General features: G+C 36.3%; 1 protein-coding gene across 3 annotated transcripts; it reads right to left on the reverse strand.

The window, feature by feature from the left end:
* Window positions 1–808: 808 nt before the first annotated feature.
* On the reverse strand, window positions 809–23,222 carry LOC123629101 (eukaryotic translation initiation factor 2 subunit 3, X-linked). Of its 3 annotated transcripts, none has more exons than XM_045539066.1 (13): window positions 22,925–23,222; window positions 22,236–22,299; window positions 20,804–20,931; window positions 20,600–20,721; window positions 18,719–18,813; window positions 16,126–16,284; window positions 14,862–14,996; window positions 12,717–12,811; window positions 12,211–12,355; window positions 8,919–9,088; window positions 7,351–7,523; window positions 2,038–2,102; window positions 809–1,231 (listed from the first exon to the last, which is right to left on the reverse strand). In XM_045539066.1, exons 1-12 carry the CDS (start codon window positions 22,991–22,993, stop codon window positions 2,045–2,047), a joined length of 1,413 nt encoding a protein of 470 aa, XP_045395022.1. In that variant the 5' UTR covers window positions 22,994–23,222; the 3' UTR covers window positions 809–1,231; window positions 2,038–2,044. The 3 variants fall into 3 exon arrangements, 2 of the variants coding, with proteins under 2 accessions (XP_045395022.1, XP_045395021.1); XR_006731902.1 differs by having other exon boundaries at window positions 1,190–1,231; window positions 2,038–2,098; window positions 22,925–23,220; XM_045539065.1 differs by lacking the exon at window positions 2,038–2,102 and having other exon boundaries at window positions 22,925–23,210.
* Between the last annotated feature and the right edge of the window lie 1,259 nt (window positions 23,223–24,481).

Genomic DNA, 24,481 nt, shown 5'->3' on the forward strand with positions numbered 1-24,481 from the left:
AGTCAAAAGGCTGCACTCAAGTATCCAGACAGCCACATGTGGCCCCAAGGCCGTAGGTTCCCCACTCCTGAGAGAGTACTAGTACAAATTACCAATTTTCTAAACACAAGTTATCATTATTGTTGACTGGTGAGTTAACCAACAAGTCAAGTGTAAGCAGATTCACAATCATTCAATATATGTGACCTAACAAAAATGAATCATTAAATATAATTAAATTTTACTTCATATCACCAACTTGCCTTTTATTATATGAGCTCCTATTTTTTTAGATCGTTAATAACTTCACTAATTACTTGAAGAAAAAGACAAAAATATTTGACACTTCACAGCAGGAAAAAAATGCTAGCATTTGAAAATCTATGTTCTACTGCATTATAAATTATATAGTTAAGATAAACATAAAATAAAATCTGGAATGACCTTCATCACTTATGTGGAGGCATTTGGTGTTATAGTATTTTCCAAAAGAAAAAGTGTGTTGACTTTAGGGCTAACCAATGAGCAGTAAGTGCAAGGTATCTAGGGACAGGGTGACGAGAACTATCTTGAGCTTCCTAATGTTCCAGCCTAGGAACAGAATCTTAGGGGGATTTCTGAAAAGGTCCCTGTAAATGAGCACTTATGCTCCAAAGGAGAATTTAATCTGAATCTGTTAATTCTCCTTTCATCCTAAATTTTAAAGATAAGGCCACATAAAATCTGGGACAAAATGGGAGCCAGTCTCTGAAGACACCTTTTGTCTTCAAGTTTCTACTAGTCCAACAGTCCTTTATGCCTGGAAACTCAAAAACAAATTATGAAGGAATAAAAAGAAAAACTTTTTATTTCAAACTCTTGGGATGTGTTATACAGCAAAGGCTAGTTGTTAACAAGCAATTTCATTTCAAAGCCGCATGGATGTACAAATTTGAAAATGTTTAGCAAAGATCAATGTCTAATAAAGTATACATTAAATTAATCAATATGTCAGTTCTGACATTTATTGTAGACACTACTGTAATGTTTAATTGGAAATAAGATTTTCAACAAAAAAATGAGAATAATCTGATAGCTTTGGCTAAGGTTATCGGCAGTGGAATTTATTCCCTTATTTGCTTTGAAAATATATAACTCTAGGTTGCTAAGAAAAATTCTGACTTCATTCAAATATTTAACTGTGATTCTTCAGTCATCGTCTACTGTTGGCTTGATGGTCACTCCTCTTCTTATCTGACCCCAACCAATTAAACTGTAAAGTGAGCATAAAACAAATCATAAATTTAAAATCCATTTGATCTGCATTATCACATAAAATCATGACATTAACTGCTTTTGCTTGCCTAATTCTAAATTCAAATTTGTTCTCATAACATGTTCCTATATAAAGAAATGACCATATCATCTCCTTAGATTTATGGAACCTTATATATAAGTGCTGGACAGCATAAATGACAAGAAAAGCAAACAAGATGTTGCTGCTATACACACACACACATCTTCCTCTAATGCAATATACGTTCTCGTTCAGAACCAGCAAATAAGAGCACTCGAAGTCCCCTTAAGGACCCATGCCCATATATAAAACACTTCAGACTAATTAAACAAAATTTCATTATCTATCCTTCCTTCATGAAAAATGCAAAATTTTTTCCCCAACTTTTACAGCATCTTGACAGATTATAATGGATTTAAAAAAATAAGAATTAGAAGATCATATAATCCCTAAGCAGATGCTTCTTAATAGCTACTTTAAAGCTTGCACTGGTCAATGACCAGGCCAGTAATTTAGCAAAAGCAAAATCTACCTTAACATGGGTAAAAACTACAATTGTAAAAAGACTAAAAGAGAAAGAGGAAAATCAGCAAAGTGGAGGACTTGAAGGCTCCAGGGCATTGTTCCCCCTACAGAAACACCAAATAACCAACAACATACTGGTCAAAATAGTTTTGTGGAAAATCTAGAAACTAGTTAAGGATTTGCAGTAATCAACCAAATACTCAACCAAGAAAAAGCTATGCTCAACATAGTAGAAACTTTTGTGGCATTTTGCTCACCTTCGTTTCACCATCTATCAAGTGCAACCCCGTGAAGCAGAAGCCAATCAATTCTCAGTTCCTTTCTCAGGGAAGAAAGAAAAGAGTGGAACTCATTTTCAAAGTTTTAGCTTAACTGCAGCCTGCCCAAGGGACTAATTTATGCTTTGCTTTTTTGAAGCCCTGGCAGAAACTGGCATAGTACAGATATCAGATTGGAACCTTCTGAAAGGAGTGGTGGGGCTGTAAGCTTGAGAAGTGCAAGGGAATCTACATCTGGGGGCAAAGAATACAGGCACAGGAATATCACAGAACAACTAGGTTCAAACAGCACCAAGTGAGTGACTCTCGGGGGGAAGACATTTTTTTGGTAGCCATGTATATGAGAGAATTGGGGAAAAAAACACACACAGACCCAGGGAAGCCACATGTCTAGAAAAAGCTGGAGATCCTCTGCCTTCATTATGGGCTGATTAAAGAAGATCATTCCCTGCAGAGAGCTAGTCTGCAAGATTAGAGGGAGATGTCCTTTCAAATGCCCAGTTTACAATAAAAGGTGACAAGGCACACAAATAATGCGAGAAACATGGCCCATTCAAATGAAGCAAACAAATTTCTAGAAACCAACTCTGAAGAAACACAGGCCTCAGATTTACTCAATAGAAAATTTATAATACTTATCTTAAATATGTTCAAAGACCTAAAGGAGAAGACGGACACAAACATAAAGGAAATAAAAAAAAGAATAACCAAAATGATAGTACCAACAGAGAAAGAAATTATAAAAATAACTAAAAAGAGCTGAAAATATGACTGAATTGAAACAATTTATTACAAGCATTCAAAAGCAAACCTTAACAGAAGCAGCATCAGCAAATCTAAATTCAGGTCTTTTGAAATTATCAAGCTGAGGGGCAAAGAGAGAAAAGAATCAAGACAAGTATACCGAGCCTGAGGAACTTACAGATACTATTCAATGCATCCACTATGAAAGTCCCTAAGGGAGAAGAGACAGACAAAATGGTAGAGAATGTATTAGAAGAAATAATGCTCCCAAATTCCCCAAATATAAAGACACAGATACCCAAATACAAAAGTTCAAAGACATCTAAGTATGAAAAACCCAGAGACCCACATAGAAACACATGATAATCATTATGTAAAGTTATAGACAAGCAGAAAATCTTGAAGCAATAAGAAAAAGTGATTCATCACATACAAACAATCCTCAATAATATTATTTGCAGATTTCTCAAGAGGCCAGAAGGCAGTAGAATAACACACTTAAATGATGAAAGAAAACAATCAGTAAACTGAGAATTCAATATCTGACAAAACTGTCCTTCAGAAATGAAGGATAAATGAAAACTTTCCCACATAAACAAAACATGAGGAAGGTCCATTACTACTAGAGCTGCACTAAAAGAAATGTTAAAATGTTTCAAATAGAAACAAAAGGATGTTAGACAATAAGCCAGATGCAAATAAAAAGTTCTCCACTATAAGTAAATGCACAAATATAAAAACCATTATTACTGGAATTTGGGTTCAAAATTCCACTTTTCACTTTTGATAGGATTTAAAAGACAAAAGTATAAAACTATAAACCCATTAGTGGGTACACAGTAAAAAAAAGAGGTATAGAAAGATGAAAAATTTGTCAGATCAGTAACAAAGGGGAGGAACTAACTGAAAGTTTTTTTTGAAGATGGGGTCCACCCAGGCTGGAGTGCAGTGCCATCATGGTAGCTCACTGAAGCCTCAAACTCCTGGGCTCCAGCAATCCTCCAGCCTCTCAGCGTCCCCAGTAGCTGGGACTACAGGTACATGCTACTTTGCCTGGCTATTTTTTCTATTTTTTGTAGAGACAGGGTCTTGTTTTTGCTCATGCTGGTCTCGAACTCCTGGCTTCAAGCAATCCTCCCGCCTTGGCCTCTGAGAGTACTAGGATGACAGATTACAAGCATGAGCCATAATGCCCGGCCTAAAAAAGATTTTGTATGTAATTAAAGGTATCAAGGTAAATAAGTTGTTACTAACTTTAAGATGTTATATGTAATACCCACGAAAATTAGAAATACATATGCTATAGAATATATACAAAAGAGAATGGTAAGGAAACGTGTTACTATTAAAAAAAAATGAACTCAACAAAAAAGGCAATAAAAGAGGAAATGAGGGACAAAAAGGCTGAATATCCCTAATCCAAAAATACGTGAAACTTTTTGGGGTGTCAACATGATGTTCAGAGAGACATGCATCAAAGCACCTCCTATTTTTGGACTAGGGATGCTCAACTGCTAAGTTGAATATATTGTTTAATGGGAAACTTTCACTTTTCAAGGTTTTAAAAAGAGTTCTGAAGATGGGCAGTAGTGATGGTTGTGAAACAATGTGAATGCACTTAATACTAATGAACTATATCTTAAAATTAGTTAAGATGGTTAATTTCATGATATGTGTATTTTAGCATAATTAAAAAAATAAAAAGGATAATTCAGACATTCCTTTAAATAACACTTAAAAATTTTCCAAGCCTAAAATTTCATTTGGATAGAATTCTCTTACAATAATAGTGGGCAGAAGCAAAAGATATTTTGTTTTAAAAACTTGTTCTAATCCAGAAAATGCCCTATTCATTCTAAACATTACATTCCATGGTGGAAGTCTTTGGAAGTTCTATATTATTTACACTTATTCTTAAATACAATCAATGGAAATCAGAATACGAGAGAAAACAGTAAAATCAAATTAACAGAAATCACCACAAAACTGTATTATTTTCTCAAAACATAGTAAAACTTAACTTTTACAATACTAGTATACGTTGGATGAATCTTAAAAATGATAAATGATGACGGTGGGTGCAGAGGCTCAAACCTAGCACTCTGGGAGGCCGAGGTGGGAGGATTGCTTGAGGTTAGGAGTTGTAGACCAACCTGAACAAGACAGAGACCCTGTCTCTATTAAAAAACAGAAAAATTAGCCAGGTGTGGTGGTGCACCTGGAGTCTCAGCTACTTGGGAGGCTGAGGCAGGAGGACTGTTTGAGCCCAGGGGATTGAGGTTGCAATGCGCTATGATGATGGCAAGGCACTCTAGCCAGGGTGACAAAGAGTGAGACTTTATTCCCCAACAAAAAAGAAGAAAAGAAAAGAAAAAAGAGATAAACAATGAGAAAGCTTCATGGGGCAAAGTCTTAAGGATAGGCTTAACAAGAGAGCTTGATAAGAAAAGAACAGAGAGCCAAAGGGGATTTGAATTATTATGGGAACAATAAAAACTGCAGAAAAATGGAGTTTATAGTGGTGGAACGGGAAGAAAAGTCAAGTTGTTGGTGTCAACTCTGATGTTTCAAAAAAAAAAAAAAATGGCCAGGTGCAGTGGCTCACAGCTGTAATCCTAGCATTTTGGGAAGGCAAGGTAGGAGGATAGCTTGAGTCCAGAGTTCGAGACTACCTTGAGCAAGAGCAAGACCCCATCTGTACAAAAAATAGGAAAAATTAGCTGAGAATGCTGGTGCACACCTATAGTCCCAGCTACGTGACAGGCTGAGGCAGAAGACAGATTGAGTTTCAGATTGAACTAAGTTAAGCTATGATGATGCCACTGCATGCTAGCCCAGGCAACAGGGTGATTGTACCCTGTCTCTAAAAAAAAAAAAAAAAAAAACAAAAAAGAAAGATTGAAGCATGCTTGTTTAAGGCCTTAAATACTGGAGTCAGGTGAGGATTTACTAGAAATTGTTGAAAACAGTATGATGAAATGTTTTAAAAGACTAAATTTGACCAAGCAGTAAAGTCACTGAAAAAGGAGGTCAGAATTTTTTTTCTAAAACTTACTAAGTACACAATGATGATGTGGGCTACAATGTTACTCAGAATGAGAAGGGATAGATTAGTAATCCAGAAAGAAGAAAAAAATACATTTAAGAGTCACAGACCTGTGTTCACAAGGATAGTTTCTAGCTATCTACTACAAGTCTTATAAGTCCAGTAGCAATAGGCACACATCCTACTATCTACTTCTTGGTTTCTAAACATGGAGAAATGGCACATTATAGGAAGTACAAGATGAGCCTGGGGCATTTTGCACCATGATGAATCCATTTCCAAAAAAGCACAGGAACAGGTTTGATGAGAGCCCCATTGGCTAACATGTAACAGTTTGATCACCAAAAGAAAGGAAACAGTACTGCATCATAACCCATCGAGTAAAACAGACATCTAAGTTCACACTGTAGTTATATAGGTTAAATAAACAGGAGAAATGGAATGACAAATGCAGAAAAACAGCAGTTAGAAATATAAAAACATACTATTTTGCTATCCTGACAGTCAAGATTAATTTAATAATGAATAATCATGTGGGAAGAGGGGAGGTAATCTGATCAGGAACAAGCTATCTACAGGAAAGAAGCTACTGCAGTCTCAAGTGATCTCTCCATAATTTGCTTAATAGTTGTAAGAATAAAAGAGAGACTTTACAGACTTCATTTGAGAAGTTAAACAATGTCTAGACCTCATGAACAGAATTAATCTCAACAAGTAGGAGCAACTAGACGTCGTATGACTCTGAATGTGATTCTCTCAAAAGGACATATCACCACCTACATAGCCTTCTTAGCCAAGAATACCCAACCTCAGTTTAATCAGAGATAACATTAGACAAATCTAAATTGAGGAGTCTTCTATAAATTAACTGGCTGGTATTTAAATCCTGTTAAGACAAAGGCTGACAAAGTTCCATATTAAAGGAAACAGGAGAAATTAAAAAAAAAAAAGTAATGTATGACTGTGGATTGGAGCAAGCAAAAGTGCTAAAAAGGGTATTATTGGGACTAGTGACAAAAGTGCAATCTGGAGTACAGTTTTTAGCTTTTCATCAAGTTAAAACTTCTGCACTAGTTATGTATGAGAATGTCCATATTCTCAAGAAATACATACTTGAACTCTATGTCTCAGTATGCAAATTATTCAAGTAGTTGAGAAAAAAATAAAGTCCTTGTTTATATACATGTAAATGTATATGTAAGAAGTGAAAGACAACAAAATTATTAACTTTGAATTGTTTGTTTTTACATACGTTGTGTTTGAGATTAAAAAAAAGCCAGTTGCAGTATTCAAAGTATTAATAAAGACTGAATTATAGCTTTACAATTAGGGGTTAGAAATATAGATTTCAGTCATAGAAATTTATAACTGAGAGTGAAAGTCTCAAGAAATATTGAGTTCAAGGAAAAGTGTGTGCCTCCTTACACCATCAAGAACTAAGTTTCCCAAGAAAATATGCTGTGTTTTTCTTCATTAGATAGTGGCAAAGTGGACAAACTTACCGCCAGTGTTTCTCAACTCTTCTGCTAAGGGCGATTTTTTCTCCTACTTCTGTGCACACCGGATTAGTCAGAACAATTTTACCCAAGTCAGCTTTGACTGCACTAACTCTTCCTCCAGTAGACAGGGATCCTATGTTTACCATGAGAACTTCATTCTTGGACAGCTTTTGTACCTAGAGAAATAAATTCAAAAAAACTAAACTCTAAAATCAAGAAAATGCTTTCTAAAATAAGTGAGGTTATTAAGAAAAATGTATTATACTTATGAAGGGAAAAATAATTCTGTACTAATTTCATTATAATGGGATTTGAACTATATACATCTTACAAGTATCAAAACAAAAGTTTACTTGGCATTCGATGAATTTATACAAGAGCTACCCCTAAAATGAGCTTCTGACATCAAATAATCAGAAAATTTCTTAAAAGTCTGAAGAACCTATCTCGTAAAAAGGGCTTATCAAATTTTCTGAAAGGAACAGTATGGTAAGAATAATACAGTGGTTACGTGGGTCTACTTAAACTTTGTGGCTTTGTAAAACTGGGTTACACCTATCACCAAAGCGAATATTAGCTCCTATTGCTTTATCTACTCTTATAGACTAATGTCAAAGTTCAGATCAATGTTTTTAAGGGCTTCGTACCTCATTAAAAGCCAGAAAATAAACAACAAAAAAGCCTAAAAACCTTACTAAAGAAACTTAAAAAAAAGACAAACCTTGATAAGCCTATGATTCATATTTTAAGCAATGTCCTTATTGCTTTTTCATAACCATATCTTTTCCCTAATATATAAAGGACTCTATGACCATACATATACAGAATTTCTAGTACTATAGTAGAAGTATGCATTCCTTTTAAGGTTACACAAAAGCCTAGTGTTAAAAAGGTAATATAAAATCCCATACTGATCTTTGGTCACTTGTTTCTCTGGGCAAGATTACTGTATCTTGGATATCTTTTAATCAAGAAATATATAATCCATCTCATTGTTTTACAGATGGCACATTTTCCTATCACTGTTAAAAAAGTTAACTCTGCAGTGAAACTGCTGAAACTATGTGTTTGCACATTTAATATTTTGATAACCAGTACTATATTCATCTACAAAAATGCTACAAATTTATATATTCTCTAAGAGTATGAGTAATTATTTCCCTGTATCCCTGTCAACTGGGGTGTTGATAATTTTCCATCTTTGTCAACTGAATCTTATTCAGTCTTACGTTAAAGTCACATATTAGGAAAAGTCTTTTAATACATGACACAAATACTTTTTAAAAAATTCACTGGTCTGATTGCAGTGGTGTTTACAAGTAACTGATCATGACCAACCACAAATTCCTTTGTCCCTTCTCCACTCCCACTGCTTTACTTGACTAGCACAAAAAACTCCACAAAAACTATCAAATTGATTTATGGACATTTACCCTATAAATCTTTTCAGTTTACTCAGCCTTCCTTTTTTTGTAGTTCTATTTCATAAATATAAAAGGATGAAACACATAACTGGTTGTGACGCTTTGTTCTGCTTATATTCCTGAAATAGAAATCATAAAAGGATTTACCTTTGCTGCTTTTTTGTCTCCTTCTGTACGTACACCTAGAAGTCGTCTAAGCAGAAAATAGGAAATTTCTAGTTCTGTGAAGATCTCAGGTAAATTTCCAACTGCACCAAGCACCTGTCCTACCATTCTGTCAGCACGGCACAATGTTGGATCAATTTTTGTTCCAACTCCTAACAAAAAATAATACATAACTATTTTAACATTTTATTTCTTAAAATGCCTACAAAGCTAAAGTTAGCCAAACCAGGAAAGCGTATATTACACATTTTACAGTTACACTTTGCCCATATCATTTAATAGGCACATAATTAAATCATATACAAAATCCTTCCTTTATCTAAAAAATACAGATTTGGAAACAAGTTTGCTAAAAATTTAAGAACAAAGAGATTCTCTTGATTTAAATTACAAAGGGCAAATACTACCTGCTTAATTAAGATGAATTTTATTTAATAAAGCTATTCAGTAATAATAAAGCTTAAAAAGATAGGTCATAATGATAATTATACTGATAATTTTTAACACTGGTTGGTGGACATATAAGGGTTATTGTTGTTGTTACTATTCTACTTACATTTTTTTTTTTTTTTTTTTTTGAGACAGAGTCTCACTCTGTCACCCTGGGTAGAGTGTAATGGTATCACTAGCTTACTGCAGTCGCAAACTCCTGGGCTTAAGCAATCCTCCTGCCTCAGCCTCCTGAACAGCTGGGACTGCAGCCATGCACCACCATACCTTGCTAATTTTTTCTATTTTTTGGTAGGGAAGGGGTCTTGCTTTTGCTCAGGCTGGTCTCAAACTCCTAACCTTAAGTGATCCATCCTCCTGCCTCAGCCTGCCACAGTGCTAGGATTATAGGCATGAGTCTATTTACATGTTTATACATTTCAATTATAAAAAGTTAGATTAAAAATTTCTCAGAATTTCCATGCTTATGTAATAATCAGCCCCAACCACATATGGTAAACTCTTAATTATGGGGATAGAGAAATTAAATATGTAACAATGGGAGAATTTCAGCAAAATGGCATAGTACAAGCCCCCAAAACTCTCTTCTCTACTGAAAACAATGAGAAAACTGATAAAAATGTCAGATCAATATTTCAAAACTCTGAGGCAATCTGAGAAGTGCTTATTTAAGAAAAATCATTGAATCTCAGTAAGAATAGTGAGTTTGTGATCTTTTTCACTTGCCCTAATTTCATCTCTGTACAGCAGCTGTTGGGTGGCAACAAAAACTAACAACCTGCACTTGTGGCGGAAAGCCAGCAGCAGCCTGGCATCCACTGGAGGGAGGTGGAGCTCCTCATTCCCAGAGAATTATCATTGGACTTGTGTGATGTTTTCCTGAAATATCCTACTTTCAAGGCTGAGTCTCTATGCCTGCTGCAAAAAGCCTTTTCCCAAAAAGCATTTATTGAGATCATCTGGAGGTAACTGTATAACACTGGAGGATAACAAAGCTTAAAAGAAAAAGCTTTAGAATGAGATGTACATGAGGGAGCTTTCAAAAGTGTGACATATTCCTGCAAACCTAGAAAGCCATGTGCATGGGTAGAGCTATCACATACTCAGGAAAGACCTGAGATGGTCAGTTCTTATCTTTTAGCTACTGGGCTGAGCATTGACAGCATGCTGCAACATGCACACAGACCCCTTTAGCATGCATTGAGAGACTCACTGGTTCTGGGCATTAAAGAAATCTATTTAACCACTAGCTGACCACTAAACTAACTAAGCCTACTTCAGCAGACACACACAAAAATAATACACAAGTCACTAAATAAACAAAGAACTAACAAGCAGCAGCAATAACAGCAAACTCTCAGCAGGAGAGTGAACTAAATTACAGAGCCACCACTGTATCATTTCAAAATAGTCTCAACAGAAAACTATGAGATGCACAAGTAGAATGTATGGCCTATATAAAGAAAAAGAAAACAATTTTGAAAATCACTGATCACTTGAGGCCAGAATTTGAGACCAGCCTGGGCAACGTAGTGAGATGCTGGCTCTAAGAAAAAATTAAAAATTAGCCAGGTGTTGTTGCAGTCATACTCAGGAAGCTGAGGCAGGAGGATTGTTTGAGCCCTCAAGTTTGAGGTTACAAAGAGCTATGATTGAATCACTGCACTCTAGCCAGGGCAACAGAAACCCTGCCTGTTAAAAAAAAAACCACACATACGTGTACAAAATTGTACACAAGGAACTAAAGACGTTAAAATTACTAGACAATTGTTTTAAGTTAGCACATTTTAAATGTGTCCTAGGGACTAAAAACTTATGTCTCAGGAAGTAAAAGTAAGCATGAGGATGATGGCTCATCTACTAGAGAATATCAATTAAGACAGAGAAAGTCTAAGAGAACCAAATGGGCATTTTGGAGTCGAAAAGAATAACAACTAATATAAAAAAATGGCCAGAGTAGCAAGAGAAGATTTAAGCAGGAAGAAAAAATCAGCAGACTTGAAGACAGTTGAGTTATCCAGTCTGAGGAACGGAAACAAACAAGAAAAACAAAGATATTCTCAGAAACCCATAGAAAACCATCAAGCATAGCAACACACAATCAGTCTTTGAAGGAAAAAAATCTGAATAAATAATGGGTGAAAACTTCCCAGACTTGATTTTAAAAAGAGAGAAAAAAGAGAAAGAAAAAAAGGGAAAAACAATTTATGCATTGAAGAATCTCAACCACCCTCAGATAAACTCAAAGAGGTCCCAAGTAAGACATACTTTATCCAGACTGTTAAAAACGAGAGAAGTGACTCACAAGGTACAAAGAATTCTCACAAGGTGAACAACTAATGAATGAGTCAGCAGATAGAAGGGAGAGTGCATTGAGATAACATTTTCCAAGTGCTCAAGGAAATATATAACTAAAACACAGACCCAAACTCTTTTTCAGTCAATATTTTCTTCTTTAATACAAAAGACTATAGAAACTCTCACAAAATTGCCTTTCCTGGATAATGGTAATACACTGAATAGTAAAGAACTAGAAAAATCCAGATTATTTCATCAATTCCTACAAAATGGAAGTTATCTTTTAGTGTCAGCCCAGTGTACATATGATGTCATATGACACAGGTTATATTTCTGCCTCTCTTTCTTCCCTTTTTTCATGTGAACTAAAATCAACTTAACCACATGTATTACCCGTCTACCCAACTGCTCCACACAAAATTAAAATGTCTAATTACTGATGTATCTTCTTGGATAATCCACTTAACACAAAAATTTACATGACCAGCCACAAACAAAAGCTTATGGACTAGAGTAGAATCCTTACCAATAAGTCCCCCTGGAGCAGCATACTGAAGAGTATTGTGTTCTGCAAAAAGTGACATAATTTTGGAAAAGATTGGTTTACACATGAGTTTTCCTTCACTGTCTTTGGAAACAATACCAGGTCTGACTTCTATCTCCTGGCCCACCTGAAACATACAAATAAGTGACTGAAATACGTGGGACAACATAACCACCATCTGAATGTAAACAGTCCTAATAGGTAGACAGCTAAACTGAAAAAGGACCCCTACTTGCAAGAACAATTTCAAACATAAATATAAAAAAATAAAAATAAAAATGTAGAAAAGATTCCTAAAGCTATTAACCACTCAATTTAAGTAATCATCTACAAAAACTCTAAAATTTAGATATAAGACACCTTTAAAAGTCACAACAGTAAACAAAACTATATATATATTTTTCCTAAAAAAACTTTAACTTTTAGACTTAATTTTACCACATTTTTTTTTTCTGGTTAAGACAACAAGAATTTAAAATTCAGTTTACCTTTAACACTCCTTTTAAAATACTACCACCAGCTACACCCCCTTTAAGATCGTCAACTTCACAGCCAGGTTTGTTAACATCAAAGGACCTAATGACTGGGGAGAAGATAGAGAAGAAAAAAGGAATTCATAAAACTCTTGTTATTTTAACTAGAAGAAATATTTTTTCAAGTTAGCTCTCTATAGGAATAGTCACTTGAAATTTGTAACATGAAAAACAAAAATAATTTGATCTGTAAGTGACATGTTACGGTACACCAGAGAGTGCAATGTAACTTTTATTTAAAAAACCCATAAACACTGCTTATACACAATTATTTGAAAGCATGACTTCTGTGGACTGAATTGTATCTCCTCAAACTTCATGTGCTGAAGCCCTCACCTCTAGTACCTGTGAATGTACATATATTTGGAGATTGGGCCTTCAAAGAAATGGTTTAGTTAAAATGAAGCCAATTTAATAGACCCTAATCCAATCTGACTGGAGTTCTTAAAAGAGGAAATTTGGATGCAAAGAGACAAGTATGCATGTACACAGAGAAAAGATTATGTAAAGACAAAAAAAGAAGGAGGCCCTCTATAAGCTGAAGGATGAAGTCCCAGAATAAACCAAACCTGCCAACACCTTTATCTTGAATTTATGGCCTCTAGAACTTAGAGAATAATTTGTTTGTTTGTTTGTTTTAGCCACCTAGTCTGTGGTATTTTGTTACAACAGCTCTAGAAGGGTAAAACCTTACTACCATTTAAAGAAAACTATATATCCACATAAGTGTTTATATAATTACATGAACACAGAGAAAGATATGGAAATACACATTTGCTTTAGTGTTGCAGGACCAAATTTTTTCTTAATATTACATTTATATTATATGGCTTCTGTAATAGAACAAAAAATAATTCTAGGATTATATAACCAGCACTTAGGTGTGGAAAACAGTGATTCTTAACAAAGGGTGTGCATTACAATCACCTAAGAGAACAATTTCCACAAAATACAGAAAAGCCCATGTGAAGTCCCAGAAAGGCTGAAATGTTTGTTTTGGAAAGGGTCCCACCTCTGTCCAGAAACCACAAAGCTAAATAATCCAATCAGACCAATGCTGATACAGCAGATTTAAATTATGCTAAAAGGAACATGAAAATTAACATTAATAGTACATTGAAATGATTTGTATAGAAGTTCAAATATCTTGTTCTTTATTAAAACATTACCTTTCCATAAAGAATACTATCCTACTCCAATCTTTAAATATATGTATTTTTTTAGAGATGCGGTCTCACTAGGTTGTCCAGGCTGGAGAGCAGTGGCCATTCACTGGCTCCATCAAAGTGTTTTATAGCTTTGAACTCCTGGGCTCAAGCAATCCTCACACCTCAGTCTCCCAAGTAGCTGGGACTACAGGTGTACACCACCATGTCTGGCTTATATTACTCAAATCTTGATCACACAACATACCGCATACTTAGCACAAAAGATTAACAACTATTATTTTATTCAGGACTTGATTCCTCACCCAGTAATGGTAATCTAGCATTGCTAATACAATCTTAGAATTAATCCATTTTAATTGAACATATACATTTTAATGTCACTCCACTTATTTTAAAATGTAACGTTGTCCTTAGATTTCATAAACCCATTCTTTCTCTTAAAATTCAAAAAAGCATATGAATAGGCCGGGCACGGTGGCTAACGCCTGTAATCCTAGCATTCTGAGAGGCCGAGGCGGGCGGATCGTCTGAGCTCAGGTGTTCGAGACCAGCCTGAGCAAGAGCAAGACCCTGTCTCTACTAAAAACAGAAAGAAATTATATGGACAACTAAGAAAATATACAGAAAAAATAAATTTAGCCGGGCATGGTGGTGCATGCCTATAACCCCAGCTACTCGAGAGGCTGAGGCAGGAGGATTGCTTGAGCCCAGGAGTTTGAGGTTGCTGTGAGCTAGGCTGATGCCACGGCACTCACTCTAGCCTGGGCAACAGAGTGAGACTCTGTCTCAAAAAAAAAAAAAAAAAAGCATATGAAGTTTGCAATCTATTATCAACTCTGCATAAAGAACAAATAATAAACATCTATATAGGAGAATCAGCAAGGCAGAAAGATAAAATCAATAGTTAAAGGACAACAGGTAAAGTCCTTACCAATAAGTCGAGGTTCTGAAGTAAAATCTCTTGGAGGTACTGGAATTTTCTTTACTATATACTCACAGACAATTTCAATATTGTATTTCAGCTGAGCAGAAATTGGAATAATGGGAGCCCCTTCTGCTACCGTACCTGTGTAACAAAATTCAGAAAAATAAGTTTTAAGAAACTGTTCTTCATAATCTGTTAATCTCTAACACAGATATACAAAGATCCTCATATATATGTCAGCAACAGGTAGAAAATAATCATTCTGTCTGGAAACATAACAATATTCTGTTTTTCTATCTGAGAATAAATACTATTCCCTATAGAAGAAAAATTGGCTCCGTGCAGTGGCTCAAGCCTGTAATATCCTAGGCACTTCTGACAGGCTGAGGCAGGAGGATGACTTGAGGCCAGAAGTTCAAGATCAGCCTGGGCAACATGCTTAGGCCCCTCCTCTACAAAAAAATGGAAAAAAGAAAGTTAGCCAGGTGCTGTGGCATATGCCTATAGTCCCAGCTACTTGCGAGGCTAGGTGGGAGGAATTCCTTGAGCCTGGAAATTTGGGGCTGCACTGACCTATGATTAGACCACTGCAATCCCCAGCAAGACTCTGTCTCTTAAAAAAAAAAAAAGAAAGACTACTGTTATATTAACAAGCATAATTTTTAAAAAGCAATTAAAGGAATAAATATAGCACAACCAGAAAATAAAATCTGCTAGCTGAAAACACGGCTAACACATAAAAAATTTATTCCTTATTTATTAAATGTCAAACGGACTGGTCAACGAAATGGACCAAGCATAATGATCTTGAAAACATTATCTTTTTCTTTTCTTTAGCACATGGAAGGATTCACAAAGCCTAACAATAAGAACAAGAAATCAGATGTGAAAAATACAATAAATCAAGTCTTCCCCAAAATGAAAACAATATATTGTTAGAGAAAAGACACCATAAAACCTAAAGAAATCACTGTCAGTTCCACTTCTGGAAATATCCAATAAGAAAAAAATATTGTTAGAACAATCAAAAAGCAAAAAAATGTTTCCAGAATATTACTGCATTTTTAGCTAAAATGTCCTTTTAGTATATCAAATTCAGAAATAGATCTCACAGTTTTTATTATGGGGCTAAAAGCAACAAAGACGTTAATTAGAAGGCTTAGAAACAGGTCTTACAACCATAAATTGACTATCTGACATAATATAGTAAGATATCCAGTTTAAATGCTTCTCAAAATAATCCATACATTTCTTAAATAAGGCTTCTTACCTTGTACAAATGCAAGGATCTGTTCATACTGTTCTTTAGCCTGGCTTTCTTTTACCAAATCAATTTTATTTTGTAGAATCAAAATATGTTTCAACTTCATAATTTCTATGGCAGCCAGGTGTTCAGAAGTTTGAGGTTGAGGACAAGACTCATTACCGGCTAAATTGATGATTAAAAAAAAAATAAAACAAGTTGAGTTGTAAGAATTAGTAGTACCTAATCAAAAGCTCTTTGGATATACTGCTCAAGGCAAATTCCTGATCACCATTGTTAAGAATGTGCTTTTGTGTGTCCCTGTTTAAAAGTCCAGGCCTGATTTCTTTGGATCCCCCAGTCTTTTAACTCCCTTTCCTGGTCTTAAGCACAATTTAGGAGTCAACAAACTTGGCTTCTCAAGGCCTATCCACAGCTTTTGCTCAAGCAAAACATAAACCTTTGGCTCTACCTGGTATTTGGAATATTCTGGCCCAGTTAGCTCCTCAGCACCAAAATAGTTAAAACAAGGTGCTTAATGCAATGTACGAACTGTAACTACCCAAGTCTATCAAGGTAGAAAACCACTAAGGTGGTCCCTAATGATCGCTATTTTCTGCAATTCCCACTCTTGTGAAATCTCTCTCTCTAAGTATGGGGATAGACCAAAAACTTCTAACAAAGACAATACTGCAAAAGTGATGGGATGCCACTTCTCAAATTAGGTTACAAAAACTGTGGCTTCCAACTTGAGCGTTCTCTCAAACCAGAAGTTGTCATGTCATAAGGATACCAAGGTAACTGGTCCACGTGGAAAGAAGTGAGTTCAAGTGAATTTAAAAGAAGACTCTCCAGCCCCAGAAAAATCTTGATAACTGCAGCCCCTACTGGCATTTTTAATGTAACCTCATAAAAGATCCAATTCAGAGACACCAAAACTTCTAACCCACAGAAACTATAAATAAATGTTAGTTCCAAGCCACCAAATTCTAAGACAGCGCAGTCCCTCAGTACTCATGAAAGACTGGTTTTAGGACCCCCTGTGTACACCAAAATCCACAGGTGCTTCCCAGTTCCTTACAGTAAACTATGTGTCACTTGCCTATAACCTATGCATTTTACTTTACTATTGTATACTTTAAATCACCTCTGGCTTACTTATAGTATCTAATAACAAAACTTATGCATCACTTCCTTTGCATGGATTGAATGTAGTACTTAGGATGTGAAAAATTCCAGTTTTGCTTTTTGGAACTTTGTGGAATTATTTTTTCTGAATATTTGCAATCCACGTTGGTTTAATACATGGATATGGAATCCTTGGATACATAGGGCTGACTGTACTTTTATACACAGCAACAGACAGAAAATACAGCTGTTCATTAATAAAAGGGAAAAACACTATTTTCAAAGATAACCAATAATATAAGGAAATTTGTTCATACATCAAAGATCATCTTCCCAAAGTTGTGATGTTCATTTGCTATGTCTCTGGAAAAGTATATCCCTGTAAAGTAGCATTTGGCCTTGCCCAAAAAGAGGCCTGGTCTTTGTCCTGGACTGAAAGTAACCCACGTTACCCTGACAGAGTATCCTTATTTAGATCTGGGGCTGCCCAAATCAGACCTCAGGATGGGGCTGTCACACTCGAAAATCTTGGGGTGGAAGCTACCCACATCAGAAAGACCAACCATTTGATTTAATGTGAAGGCTTGGGATCCTGAATTATCATCAATCTAATAGGCAATCAATCATGACTAAATAAATGAACTCCAATAATAGCTCTATGCAGGTAAGCTACCTTGGTTGGCAATAGTTCATGCACATTGTCACACAATGATCCTGGAAAAGTAATCTCTGCCTGAACAAATACAATGACACATTAGCCTAAAATCTGGAACTCTCCTAGAATCTATGTTTCTCTTTTCTGGATAATCTTAATCTGTATTCCTTCTCTTGAATAAACCATAACTATGAGCATAACATCTTTCAGTGAGTTCTGTGAGCCTTTCAAAGAAATTGTCAAACTTTAGGATGGTGCCGGAAACTCCTTGAATTTGCAGTTGCTAGAAGTCAGAACAGTTTTATGTACAGCCTGTGTGCTCCAACTTTATATATGGCTATACTCCATGTAGCTCCCAACAACAAATCTCTTGGTAGCTCACAATAGGGAAGAAAGAACAATCTTGGCCTTGAAAACATCCAAACAGACCTTGACTTCAGCATTTCATATGAATGAGACTGGTATCTAAATAAAATCATTGTCATTATTAAAGTGGACAGCCCAGAGTATGTTTGCAAACAAACAAGCAAACATATACTTTTATATCTGAATTTCCAAATAAGACACTGTATAAACCCACATGATTTTGGCAGAAAAAAAGCACCAATGACATACTTTTTTTTTCACACTAGCATAGGAATTCTAACAAGTATCAGCCCCAAATTCACCTTCCTTAGTATTTTATAATAGTTGATTGCCATGGGTATTATTTTGCATGACCTGTTAGTTCTCATTTACAGGCTCTTAAGGCACTTAAAGACCTACCTTCTCCTTTAAATATTCCCTAACAGACGGATTCCACATTTACTTGTTCAAAACAATTCTGATGTATTTTACCTATCAACAGAAGAGCTGCATCCATCACTGCTGCACCATTCAGCATAGTAGCCATCAAAATATCATGACCAGGACAATCAACAAAGGAAACATGTCTAACAATTGAAAAGTAACAATCAGTTTTCAGAATAATTAATACTCAAACACACAAATCATAGACTTTTTAGGGTTAGATCGCTCCAAAAGTAATTAATCTTTTTGCAAAGTAAAATTGCTATACAATTTGGTGGTTCTAGAATTTCAAAATGAGACTACCAGCTGAAATTAAAATGTCTAAACAGCAACACAAAACAGATAAAGTCAGCTTGTGCAGATACAGCTATCCAAAGACAAGCTTCCAATAAGCCTAGAAAAACTATAAAACCCAAAGAGGAGAAGAAATAAACTTTACCGATTATACTAGAAATCATATTAAAAAGTCAAAATCTAATGAATCATTACAGTTTTATTTGTCATCTGCATGTCTTTTGCCTATTTTCTACTTGGGTTATTTTTTACTATTCAGTATTGAGAGTGCTTTATACATTATAGTCTTTTGTTAAACATACGATTTACAAGTTTTATTTATTGGGAATTAGCTGCTTGTCTTTTGATCTTCTTACCAGGATCTTTTGCAAAGCAATTATTTTCAATTTTGATAAAACGCAACTTGCAACTTACTAATCTTTTTCTTTTATGGATCATACTTTAGTGTAACATCTAAAAATGCCTCACTAAACCACTGGTTCTAATGATTTTCCCCTATATTTTCTTCCAAAAGTTCTATTTAATTTATTTGATTTATTTAATTTACTTAATTTAATTTATTATTTAATTTATTTGAGCTAACACTAAAATGTATGCATATTTTAAGCATTTACTCAACACCGGAGCAAACGTAAATTTTAAGTGTCTGTACAATATAGGGCTATAGTATTAGTATAAGGTGAGGTCTAAAAGCAGGCTCTTTTTTCAACTATGGACATTCAGTTGCTCTAATACATTTTTGGAAAACCTACGCTACACTGAACTGCTTTTGTGCCTTTTTCAAAGACCAATTGAACATATTTATGATGTGGTCTTCTTCTAGGTTCTCTATTCTGTGTCATTGACCCACTCCTTTAGCAGCACCACAATCTTGATTACTGTAGCTATATAAGCCCTAACATTTGGTAGCCCAATTCTTCCTATTTTATTGTTTTTCAAAATTTTTTGTTATTCTGGCTCCTTTTACTTTCCAAATAATTTTATTTAAATGAACAAAATACCCTGTTGTGATTTTGGCAGGAACTGTACTAAAGGTCTTTTTGGCAATGCATGATTGTATGCATATTAAATTGCCGGAAAAACAGAATGGGAATTGTCACTGAAAAAAAGAATTTGCTAAAGATTTTCTCTAGCATCTTGAAAAGCTAAATGGAAATGACCATCCTAACACAAACAAAGTAGCACTTAAATAAACAAACAACAAACAAAGCTACACTACGCACTCAAAACTGTTACCATTTTAAAAAACTGTAGCACGTATTGTCATGATTTAAACTTTCCCTGGATACCCCTAACAACCACGTAAGTTACTTGGTGGACATTAGTATTCTCTTATGAAAAATTAGTATCATGCAATCACAATCCAAAAACTGATAAAGGACAAGCGAAAGTAATAAAAAGAATTAAGGAAAGGTTTGCTCTTCTCCTATCCAAAAAACACAGACAACAACTTTAATTTGCAACTATAGTAATCTGTTATATCACCTTGCCAGAAAATACTGTTCAGAGTTTTTAACCTACATTTTGTCAGAAATGCATCTGTATCAAGCTAAAGTTTCAATCACTGTTTAAAATCTCCATTAAATATTTCAACAAGCACAAGACAAGAAAAGTGCTTAGCACAAAAATGATTACCTGACTAGTCTGAAGTTCCCTTTGGTCCCTGGAATGTCTGTAGGAAACTCATCAGGTGTACTACTTCCACAGGATCTATAACATTCTGGCCGAGGACAACTTGAGTCATCTAGTTTATAAATCTAAAATTTGCAATGAAAAGACAATCTGTCATGTGCATATTCAACAGTTAAAGTAAAATGGTTTCCACAATATAGTATGTACCTTGGCATTTGCATATCCAAGCTTTATGGTAATATTTCTTTCCAGTTCATTTTTGAACCTGACAGTGTGAACACCAGAAATAGCTTTTACAACAGTGGATTTTCCATGAGCAACATGACCAATAGTACCTACAAAAAACAACAAAAAGTGAACTTTCCATGTAACTAAGCACCTTGTGTAAAAAACCATACTCACTGTAATATGTTATTGAACTTATTAACCTCAAATAAGATGCCCTTCACTTAAAAGAAACATTATTGAAAGGAATACAAAATTCTGTATGCTAAGAAACTTCCAGTATTCCCAAAGTGAGCTAAGCAGGTGTGACTATCCCTCATACAAAAACAAGGAATCCATAAGAACAATCCCTGTTTAATAAGAATGGAATACTTTAGTTCCTCAGTATCTGTGGTGGATTGGTTCTTCAAATTCCCCCAAATCCCAAATCCCAGGATGCCTAAGTCTCTGATATAAAATGGTGCAGTATTTGTATATAATGCATGCATATCCTCCCATTATTTAAAATCATCTCTAAGTTACTTACAATTGCTTACAATTGTTGTGTTGCTTAGGGAATAATGACACAAGAAAAAAGTATGTACATGTTTAACATGGATAAAATTTTTTCCAAATATTTTTTACTCCCAGATTGGGTTGTTTAAAGCCACACACACGGAAGGCCAAACGCATGTTTTGTAACATTTTAATAACTCCAAGTCTCAGTAGGTTTTATTTTTTGTGGAAACCCTAAAATATCCAAAGTTTCCACTCACTCAAAATAACTTTCAAATTGCTAAGGATGTCAGTCAGGAAAATTATATACTCTAATAACAGCTTATTTATTAAGTAAGACCTTGACAAACACTGTTTGTGATAAGTCTGTACAACATGCATTGTAAACTCTTCCTACAAATGCATAAAGCATATTTCTTTTTTATCTATCTATGTGTTTCCAACACATCTATTCTGTAAGACAGAAACGAAGACGATTCTTTCTGGTTCCCAAAAGGTCTAGCAGACGCTTTGCTCAAATCTGCACCTTAAATATCTGATTTTCAGGATAACTCGGTTAATCACATAGGACTGTGGTCCTCAATCCCCCGGGAAAGCCTGTTACGGACCAGGCCCCCGCCCCCACTGTGGACAAATCCTCCCCCCTGAAACTTAGGAAGTGGGCGCACAGCAGGAGGTCAGCTGCTCCCTCAGCGCTGGCATCACTGCCTGAGCTCTGCCTCCCAACCCCCTCACCGCCTTCACCCCCTGTCCCATCTCACTCCCACGCCTGTCCGTGGAAAAACTGTCTTTCATGAAACCAGTCCTTGGTGCCAAAAAGGTTGGAGACCACAGACACAGGAGATTAAATTTTCCTGTCAGAGACTAGTCAAATTAGGAGTCCCGAACTCTAGTACTTTACGCAACCAGTTATTCTTACCTATGTTAATTGTGGCTTGTCTGCTGATAACTTCGTGTGACAGTGGAGTCAACTTGGTAACATCCTGCAATGAAACATTTTAGTTTAAACATTGCACGGAGGACAAAGCAGTATTTACCTTTCACTTCACGTTTGCTGTTTACAAGCTCTTCTCTATCTAATTTGGTCTCTGTTTACAAAAACCGCCTTTCTTGTAAAACTAATCTTTATTTTAGAGATAAATTCTTTGGGCTGGGGAGATCTAAAAGCTCTTCACGTAGTGCTTACAAAAAAAAAGAGAATTGCAAGCCTTCGCTCCTCACAAACATGAGTCTAAGGTCCAGTCTTTGGAGGCATAGTACAGAGAGGGTAAACAGCTACTTCCCATGGCCTTACTAGAGATACAAATCTTAGTACGTTTTACAGACACCCTCTTCCTAGACCTTCAGAGATGAAAACAGTAGTGTCATTTAACCTCAAGACCTTGCAGCCGAACTCCTCAAAAACTCAGAATACCACAATCGCACATCCCCATTTCTAGGTGGCTGGCCGGCCAAGGTACAGGGGACGGCAAGTTTACCGGAGTGAAGGCGCCCGGCCCCGGGGTTCCCTCCCAACTCGTGCTCCCGACAGCCCAGCACCGACTCTACGGCGGCTCGGGCATGCCCACTACTGAGCTCAAGCTGCATCCTCCCAAAGCAAAACCTCACCAAGGTAGAAAGATCTTGGCGCGAAAGATGCGGCTGCCCTAGAGTCACTCCAGCCTCCCGCTCAGCCATGTTGTCCAGAGAGGAAAGAAGTAGGCCGGCTACCGCCTGACAATATGAAGGCCCCCTGAAGCGGGTCAGGGAAACGGAAGCTGAAACATCAACTAGGGCCCGGGCCTAGAGAGTGACTGGTGCGGCAGTGGCCTCATTGCTTGGGCTTCTCTCCACTTGGATTTGTATAATGCTTGCCGGCAGGCTCACTGCAAACATGACGCAAAATTTCGGGATCTACTTCCCAAACCTGTTAGATATTTTTGTACAGGCAACGCTGAGGACAGTCCCACAAAATGCTCCCTGCAAGGCGAGTGATGCAACTTGCTCTCTGGAAGCCATTTCCGTTTCCTGTGGCGTTGGCGGAAGCAATTTCTTGGGACGTGAGCATTGTATCTTGAATGGGAGAACGGTGACAAAGTCTTTTCTCCTCCATCGGACGCTTTTCCCTCCCTTCCTATTTTATTTTCATTCATTCATTGAGAACAGGGTCTCGCTCTGTCACCTGGGCTAGAGTGCAGTGGTCATCAAACTCACTGCAACCTCAGACTCCAGGACTCAAGCCATCCTCCTGCCTCAGGCTCCCAAAGTGCTAGGAGTTCTGTAATTTCATAACGTCAGCTTGTAGACAGAACCTGCCTGTGATGGGGCTCTTGGGGAGGACGAGACCGGTGCTGAGCCAGCCACGCTCCGAATTCCAAGCGGCCCCTGTTAGGAGGGGAGGGCGCCCTCTCGTGGGAGGGGGTGGAGGGCTGAGCGGCTCCGGGTAGTAGTGGTTTCTAGCTCCAGTGGTATGTAGTGACGCAAAACTAATCTTAGATGGATTTGGCATGGGGTAAAAGCTATTTCAGATGTTTAAGTAAAGCAAATCTAAGAAAACCTACTTCTTTAATGGCAGGTTTCACAAGAAGTTAGTATTTTAATTTAAACAAATTTTGGATAAGAGTGACTACTTACGATGTGAAGTATTGATTTTATTTAATCTTCACAACAATCCATTGTAGTACAGTTCTATTTTACAGAAGGACATTTGAGTTACAGAAAATTTAATTTGGCAAAGTCCTTCAGCTAGTAGGTAGTGGAGGTGGAATTCATAACGCTTGTGCTGTGCTTTTTCTGCTTCAGCACTCTTAAACTCATCAAATCAGTGCTACCTCTGCTTTCAGAGTCACTTTGTCATATTTATGCTGTGCTTGGTAATGAAAAATAACTTATCTGGATTCTAGTGAATTCCAAGTGTTTACTTCTCCAGTCCTGATCTTTTCGCTTATGTATACAAATACCTACCGAACAGTGCCACTTGGATATCTCAAACTTAACTTCCAAATGAATGATTAATATCCTCCATCTCCTAATTCTGCTTCTTTCAAAGTCTTTTTGATCCCAGATAATGACAACTCTAATTTCTGATCCAACCAGAAACCTTGCAGTCATCTTTGAGTCCTCCCTTTGCTTTGTACCTACCTCTGGGAAATTCTGTGGGTTTAAACATCTGCCATTTTGCTATAT

Source organism: Lemur catta, chromosome Y, assembly GCF_020740605.2.
Source record: "Lemur catta isolate mLemCat1 chromosome Y, mLemCat1.pri, whole genome shotgun sequence".
In the NCBI taxonomy this organism is placed as follows: Eukaryota; Metazoa; Chordata; class Mammalia; order Primates; family Lemuridae; genus Lemur; species Lemur catta.

Excerpts from the sequence above, each read along its gene's own strand:
- LOC123629101 (XM_045539065.1), bottom strand. The coding sequence starts at position 22,993 with ATGGCTGAGCGGGAGGCTGGAGTGACTCTAGGGCAGCCGCATCTTTCG. Across the intron at positions 14,997-16,125 it reads GATCCTTGCATTTGTACAAG|GTACGGTAGCAGAAGGGGCT; the intron begins GTAAGAAGCCTT and ends TTTGTTACACAG. Across the intron at positions 7,524-8,918 it reads GAGACAAAAAAGCAGCAAAG|GTACAAAAGCTGTCCAAGAA; the intron begins GTAAATCCTTTT and ends TTATTTCTCTAG.